General features: G+C 31.1%; 1 protein-coding gene and 2 non-coding genes across 3 annotated transcripts; 2 read left to right on the plus strand and 1 right to left on the minus strand.

Annotated features, from left to right (window-relative positions):
- Positions 1 to 800: 800 nt before the first annotated feature.
- LOC135662250 (ATP synthase subunit alpha, chloroplastic) lies at positions 801 to 6,355 on the plus strand. The gene has a single exon (XM_065176626.1). It carries the CDS (start codon positions 3,639 to 3,641, stop codon positions 5,160 to 5,162), a length of 1,524 nt encoding a protein of 507 aa, XP_065032698.1. The 5' UTR covers positions 801 to 3,638; the 3' UTR covers positions 5,163 to 6,355.
- Positions 5,315 to 5,386, minus strand: TRNAR-UCU (transfer RNA arginine (anticodon UCU)). The gene has a single exon. It is a non-coding gene; the product is annotated as a tRNA-Arg (tRNA).
- Positions 6,356 to 7,514: 1,159 nt separating the features above from the next.
- TRNAS-GCU (transfer RNA serine (anticodon GCU)) lies at positions 7,515 to 7,602 on the plus strand. Its single transcript has one exon. It is a non-coding gene; the product is annotated as a tRNA-Ser (tRNA).
- Positions 7,603 to 8,677: the final 1,075 nt, after the last annotated feature.

Raw genomic sequence — 8,677 nt, forward strand, 5'->3', positions numbered from 1 at the left:
AGTAGTTCCTATACCTGTCATGTTTCTTGGATTATTTACAAGTGGTATTCAAGCTCTTATTTTTGCAACGTTAGCTGCGGCTTATATAGGTGAATCCATGGAGGGTCATCATTGACTAGCTTTCAAAATAGTCTTTTTATTATTATTTTTTATTATTATTATTAAGTAAGTTTATCCCAATTCATGCGTGGTTCAAGATAATCCAATTGGTTGGGGAACATAATAACGTATTACTATATGACTTAGAGTTTTAGGAGAAAAGATGGACGGTATTACAGAATTGTAAAAAAAAAAAGAAGGGTTGGGGAGGTTATACTAGATGTATGTAATGTCTATAAGCTCGGACCCCGTCTATGTTTCTAGGAATGATTCTAGAATCCGATTTAATCTAAAAAAAATGCGGGTGGTTTACGTTATGGAAGAAACAAATATATATGTCATATTAGAATGACATTAGATATTCATTAGTTATATAAGGCTATCCCTATCATCCTATATAACATCACTATATTACATAATTACATGCTATTACTTAATTACATGCTATTACTTAATTACATACTATTACTATTTTTATAATCATAACTTCTACTCTGTAATCATAATATAATCCTATACATAATATAAAATATAATCCTATACATAATATAATCCTATAATGATAATATAATATAATAATAATATTAATATAATAATAATATAATAAATATAATAATAAATAATAATAAATAAATAAATAAATATAAGTAAATAAATATAAGTAATAAAATAAGTATTAGTTAACATTAATAATTAGTTTAATAGTTAATATTAATATAAGTATTAATATTCATATGTAAAATATCTAAGTATCAATTAAGTATTAGTTAATATAATCATTTATAATTATATTATCGATAATTATTAGTATTAATTATTACTATATATTGATATTGGTACTACTACATACTTTTATATTACTACATATTGATATATTGATATTGATTTGTATTGGTATTAATTTGATTGATATTGATTGCAGCTCACACTGCATTTAGTCACACTCCATTTAGACGGATTTCAATATCAGTCCTTCTATTTTGTCTGTGATTGTGGATTGAATGAACAAAGAGATGAACTCAAGAATGGTGTAGTAAAGAACGAAGAATTAAATGAAAGAGTGGTTCGAAACAAAGAAATACAATAGTTAGAACTGTATGCATATGGATTTACAAAAACTCCATTATGGGTAAAAACGAGATAGTTGTGACGATTCAGTTCAGTAATTTAGTAATATTATCATTTCAATTCGGAGTTTTTAGTTACTTCGGACCGCTGGATCTTAATGATAAAATGAGTAATAATTCATTGGTTGATTGTATCATTAACCATTTCTTTTTTTTTGTGCGAGGAACTTACCATGAATCCACTGATTTCTGCCGCTTCCGTTATTGCTGCTGGATTGGCCGTGGGGCTTGCTTCTATTGGACCTGGAGTTGGTCAAGGTACTGCTGCAGGCCAAGCTGTAGAAGGTATTGCGAGACAACCAGAAGCAGAGGGTAAAATACGAGGTACTTTATTGCTTAGTCTAGCTTTTATGGAAGCTTTAACAATTTACGGACTGGTCGTGGCGTTAGCGCTTTTATTTGCGAATCCTTTTGTTTAATCCTAGAAATAAATAGAAAAAAGTACCTTACATACTTTTTTCTTATTTTATTAACTTTAACTTGGAATTGCCCTTTGCTTCTTCGAATTATATTTACACTTTACTTATAAATTACTTATTTGTTGAGACAATACGCCAGGAAGGGCTGATTTGAGGATGAGGAATTACCAGATTCGCTTGCTTTCTTCCTTTCTGTCCTTAGCTTAGTACAATAGAAAACTTTTTTACTTTCATTGTTCGAAGCGTTTCAACAAACGAAATAGTTATCAATTGATATGAGATCTAAGACCTAAGTAAAGTATCTTATTGGAAACTTCTTGAAAACTTAAAAAATAATAAATTTCAAACAAATGATTTAATCTATTGCCATTAAATAAAGTGGAAATGAAATTAATAAAAAGAAATCGATCAAAAAAAGGCGAGTGAAGTGATACAAAAAGAACTCTGTTCTTTGTTAGTCCTATCCATAAGAGAGGGGAGCATATGAAAAATGTAATCGATTCTTTCGTTTCCTTGGGTCACTGGCCATCCGCCGGGAGTTTCGGGTTTAATACCGATATTTTAGCAACAAATCCAATAAATCTAAGTGTAGTGCTTGGTGTATTGATTTATTTTGGAAAGGGAGTGTGTGCGAGTTGTGTATTTCAAGAATAGGTTGGATCCATCCAGCTGCACTTTATTTATGGTATTTATAGGAGAAATAGGAAAAAGGTGCACGATCTCGACGAATTACTTCTGAATAAATTAAGAAATCATATGTAAGAACCATAGCATTTCGTGACTTATTGGTAAATCCACTTTGATTCTCTATCAACCAATAATGTGAGACCATTAACATGGTTAAAGCTAAATTGTTTAAAGTCCAGGTAAAACATGGTACTCTTTCTACCACTTCTACCACTACGTTAGTAACGAAATGGTTAAAAAAAAAATAGTTGGTAATTTATTTGATTTGATATAGAACACTCATATCGATAAAAGAATTTGAACCATTTACTAGAAAAATGAGCACTTTGCTTTTTTTATCTAATGCCGAAATGACGACCTATGTATAAAAAAAGAGGAATTTTTGGACTTGAAGAAACAAATAAAAAATATAATAATTATTATTTTCATTTTTTTAAAATGAAAAATGAAATAGAATTCTAAAAATGAAAATGATAAATAAAATACAAAACAAATATAAATAAAATACAAATAAAGAAACAACTTTGCTGACAATTCTAGATTTTTGTCTGGTCTAGTCGGAAGAGTCCTCCTGATATTCTGGTCTTGTATCAGTTTTGACATCTTTGAATACAAACAGAAAAGAGAGGGTAGGCTCATTACATTAAAAAAGATATGGGAATACCCACACCATAAATAAAACATTAAAAAAGATATGGGAATACCCACACCATAAATAAAATAAATAATTGAGCGTGAGAGCCAAATGAATCGAAAGATTCATGTTTGGTTCGGGAAGAGATCATGGAAGTTTTGAAATTAATGATAAGATAATCTACTTTCATTAAATGATTTATTAGATAATCGAAAACAGAGGATTTTGAATACTATTCGAAATTCGGAAGAATTACGTAAAGGGGCCATTGAGCAGCTCGAAAGAGCCCGGGCTCGCTTACGTAAAGTGGAAATGGAAGCAGATGAGTATCGAATGAATGGATACTCTGAAATAGAACGAGAAAAACAAAATTTGATTAATGCCACTAGTAATAGTTTGGAACAATTAGAAAATTACAAAAATGAAACCCTTCAGTTTGAACAACAAAGAGCGATTAATCAGGTCCGACAACGAGTTTTCCAACAAGCCTTACAAGGAGCTCTAGGAACTCTGAATAGTTGCTTGAATAGCGAGTTACATTTCCGTACGATCCGTGCTAATATTGGCATTCTCGGGGCCATGCAAGAAATAACTGATTAGCCCTTCTTTTTTTAGTTATAGTTTAGGCATTATTTTTATCTTTTCCTTCCTAAAAAGAATAAAGAAACACTAATGGTAACCCTTCGAGCCGACGAAATTAGTAATATTATTCGTGAGCGTATTGAACAATATAGTAGAGAAATAAAGATTGTGAATACCGGTACCGTACTTCAAGTAGGCGACGGAATTGCTCGTGTTCATGGTCTTGATGAAGTAATGGCAGGTGAATTAGTAGAGTTTCAAGAGGGTACAATAGGCATTGCTCTGAATTTGGAATCAAATAATGTTGGCGTTGTATTAATGGGTGATGGTTTGATGATACAAGAGGGAAGTTCCGTAAAAGCAACAGGACGAATTGCTCAGATACCTGTGAGTGAGGGTTATTTGGGTCGTGTTATAAATGCTCTGGCTAAACCTATTGATGGGAGAGGTGAAATTTCAGCTTCTGAATCTCGGTTAATTGAATCTCCTGCCCCAGGTATTATTTCTAGACGTTCTGTATATGAGCCTCTTCAAACGGGGCTTATTGCCATTGATTCGATGATCCCTATAGGACGCGGTCAGCGAGAATTAATTATTGGGGACAGACAGACCGGCAAAACAGCCGTAGCCACAGATACGATTCTCAATCAAAAAGGTCAAAATGTAATATGTGTTTATGTAGCTATTGGTCAAAAAGCATCTTCTGTGGCTCAGGTAGTGACTACTTTCCGGGAAAAGGGGGCGATGGAATATACTATTGTGGTAGCCGAAACGGCGGATTCACCTGCTACATTACAATACCTCGCTCCTTATACGGGAGCGGCTCTGGCTGAGTTTTTTATGTATCGTGGACAACATACTTTAATAATTTATGATGATCTCTCCAAACAGGCACAAGCTTATCGCCAAATGTCTCTTCTATTAAGAAGACCTCCCGGTCGTGAAGCTTATCCAGGAGATGTTTTTTATTTGCATTCACGACTTTTGGAAAGAGCCGCTAAATCAAATTCTAGTTTAGGTGAAGGAAGTATGACCGCTTTACCGATAGTTGAGACTCAATCTGGAGACGTTTCAGCTTATATTCCTACTAATGTAATTTCCATTACAGATGGACAAATATTCTTATCTGCCGATCTATTCAATGCTGGAATCCGACCTGCTATTAATGTGGGTATTTCCGTTTCCAGAGTAGGATCCGCAGCTCAAATTAAAGCCATGAAACAAGTAGCCGGCAAATCAAAATTGGAACTAGCGCAATTCACAGAGTTAGAAGCCTTTGCACAATTCGCTTCTGATCTCGATAAAGCTACTCAGAATCAATTGGCAAGAGGTCAACGATTACGCGAGTTGCTTAAACAATCCCAATCAGACCCTCTCGCAGTGGAAGAACAGATAGCTACTATTTATACCGGAGCGAATGGATATCTTGATCCGCTAGAAATTGGACAGGTAAAGAAATTTCTCAGTCAGTTACGTAGCTACTTAAAAAACAATAAACCTAAATTTCAAGAAATTATATCTTCTACCAAGACATTCACCGAGGAAGTAGAATTTCTTTTGAAGGAAGCTATTCAAGAACAGATCGAACTGTTTTTACTTCAGGAACAAACATAAATTTCTTACTTTTATTCTATTCTTGGTATATTCTATTCTTAGTACAAGAGTAATCATTGAGAAATAGTTCTGATTCGAATGATTCAAAAAGGGTTTCTTAGTATAGCCATTTTTAAAAAGTATAGCCATTTTAAAAATAGATGGAAATAAATTGCGTCCAATAGGATTTGAACCTATACCAAAGGTTTAGAAGACCTCTGTCCTATCCATTAGACAATGGACGCTTTTCATTCCTATTTTATTTTTTTGTATTCTTACTTTCTTTTGTTCGGATAAAAAATCAAATTACACGGAAAATATTTTAGGGAATAAAAAAGAATGCATATCTAAATTGATGGTGCATGTATGTATAATACATAATAAGATGTATAATACATAACATAATAAGATGTATAATACATAATAAGAAATATGGAGCGGGTAGCGGGAATCGAACCCGCATCGTTAGCTTGGAAGGCTAGGGGTTATAGTCGACGTTGCTTGATCACTTTTAACGTCTCTAATTCAAAACCGAACGTGAAATTTTGATTTCATTCGGCTCCTTTATGGAAGATTGATGTATTCCTAGAGAAAATTAGATCCATAACATCTATGTCAGCCTTTCTGTCTGAATGTATCCCAAACTACTCGCTTACTAGATGATCCCTCTAGAGGAGAGGGATTATACCAAATCCGTCTAGTCTAGTTACTTCGTTCCCTATTTCCACTCGCAGGATCCCGAGGAAAAGAATTTGGTTTCCACCGAGCTGAAACAATATGCTGATGGTTCTAGTAAACCAAAACCACCCTTTTCTAGCTTGTTTGGCTTCAATTTCCCTTTTACAACACCAAAATTTAAGATCTAGTTACGATTGGAAATAAACTTTTGTATCTTCATCCATAGATCCTTTATTCATACTCATTCGATTGGAAGAATTGATCCAATTCAAAAAAAATTATGTTTCACGACTCCATATACATAATCCAATTTTCTTATTCAATTTCGAAAATAGAATTTCTAATTGGACTTTGGATACAAATCGTGAGAATGTATGTTCTTCCTCAAATATGCTATTGAGAGGTAAAGGATTAAACCCTTTTAAGAAATAAAGTTTTTGATCGGAGTATGCAAAAAACCGAGAGACCCCTTAACTTTTTAAGTTGTTAATAGAACGAATCACACTTTTACCACTAAACTATACCCGCTACATATACATTATTGTATATGAATGGACTATTTGTCGAACAAGGGAGTGAGACGCAATCAAGATAGCATTAAAATTATAACGTTGACACATATTTAGTCCCGCCAGCCAGGGACTTAAAAGGCGAAGAGCACAAAGCTTTTCTAAATAACATATATAAATTTAAAAAACAGTATAAAGTTATACTTATACTTTTCCTTTGCTGGATTGCTGGCATTCTCAGTCTGTCTGAAGGGGTCATTGAAGCTGGACAAAAAAAGAGGTACTGGCCCGGCCAGTACTTAACTAGGACCAGGCCGGGAGAATAAACCTTTCGTACAAAATTAAAGAAGTAAGGTTTTCTTTCTATTGGAGATACCTGTTTCGAATCTTATCTAAATGGAATTCTTGATCAAATTCGTTCTTGACTTACTCTTAACTTACTTAAATGAAACTTAAATTAAATTACGTAAATGTAAATTAACTTAAATATAAATATAATTATATAATTACTTATATAATTACATTACTTAAATTATTAAAATTAACTTAACTTAATATAAATATAATTATATAATTATAATTATATAATTACTTAATTATATAATTACTTATAATATAATATTATTATAATATAATATTATTAATTACTTAATTATATAATTACTTATAATATACAATTACTTATAAAATTACTTATAATATAATATTATAATATTTAATATTATAATATTTAAGAAATTTTTTATTACATAAAAAAAACCTTTAATTTGTTTTTTCTTTACTTTAATTGAAAATAAAATTTCAATTCCTTTAACCTTTAAATTTAGATTAGAATTTATTAATAATTTTAATTTTTAATTATTCACTTTTTATTTTTTTTTTATTTCATCTGTAATGAAATCTATTCTATAATTAGAAATTTTAATAGAATGTTTCATATTTCTAATGATAATGTTATAATTATAATGTTTAATATCTTTCTTAAATTATAATGTTTAATATCTTTCTTAATAAAAAATATTATATTAATGTCTTTCTTAAACTTAATAATTAATATCTTAAAAATTAAAAATTTTTTCTTTTTTATTATTTTCTTTTCTTTTTTTATTTAATTTCAATTTAAATTGAAATAGTTAATTTCAATTTCATTTGAAATTTTATTGAAATTTCAATTTTATTTAAATTGGGAGAGATGGCTGAGTGGACTAAAGCGGCGGATTGCTAATCCGTTGTACGAGTTATTCGTACCGAGGGTTCGAATCCCTCTCTCTCCGCCCGCTCTGATTACTTGATACTTTCGATTTCGAAGGAATTTCGATTCCTTTATTTTTTTATAGGTAAAGTGAATATATGGAATAGATAAAATAATAAGAAAAAATTAGAAAAACAAAGAAAACTCAATTTTTTTTTATTCCTCACGTCCAGGATTACGTCCCGGATCATTAGATAAGAATCCGAAGATGAAGAGAGAAACAAAGAATATCACTACTGTGTAAACAAAGAGTTTGAGAGTAAGCATTACACAATCTCCAAGATAAGATCATTTTAGAAAAAGGGAATAGATTACCTATTTTTTCTTTTTACCACATATACTATTTTGTTTGATTTGACATCATACCCCCCAAAATGGAGTTTTTTGATTTGAAAAGAAAAAGAAAGTCACTTTTACGAATTTCTTTGTAATAAGATTTTTATTCCTTCCTCACAAAAATTTTCTTGTCATATCGACAATTAGGTATTGTAGGGGACCTAGACCTAATAAACTCCTTACTCACTGAAAGGTCAGAACGAGTAAATAAACTGATCAAAATTCATCTCCGCGGTTACTCAATATACAAGAATTTCCATTTTTTAATCGAGGGTTTATAATTCTAATGTAAGACTTAGCCGATCTTATCCATTTTTATAATTTTTTTTGTCGAATAAATCATGAATGGATTTGGCAAAGTATTAAGGATTTTATCGAAAACTTACAGCAGCTTGCCAAACAAAGGCTAAGAGAAAAAAGAGAACAGGTATGACAGGCATCACATCTACGATTGGATTGAAAACGGCATAAGCTTCAGGCAATTTGGCAAAGAAAAAACTATTCGAATAAAGGACAGAATTAAGACAGATACAGATTAAGCTAAAGATATTAAACATAACAAACATTTCGTTCTTGTAGATTAGATAATTTTATTTTGATTGAGTTATTTTTATAAGGGAAAAATGAAAAAGGCAAGTCAAAAAATCCTTCTTTTTTTTTGAACTCTCCCAAATCAAAAATCCTTCCTTCCATTCTCAAATGAGAATACAAGGAATTCTACTTTCATACATTATCTTAATTGAATTCTATGTAATGATCAA

This window comes from Musa acuminata, unplaced genomic scaffold, assembly GCF_036884655.1.
Source record: "Musa acuminata AAA Group cultivar baxijiao unplaced genomic scaffold, Cavendish_Baxijiao_AAA HiC_scaffold_602, whole genome shotgun sequence".
NCBI lineage: Eukaryota > Viridiplantae > Streptophyta > Magnoliopsida > Zingiberales > Musaceae > Musa > Musa acuminata.

Bases quoted from the DNA above. Each gene is read 5' to 3' on its own strand.
- LOC135662250 (XM_065176626.1), top strand. From the start codon at position 3,639: ATGGTAACCCTTCGAGCCGACGAAATTAGTAATATTATTCGTGAGCGT.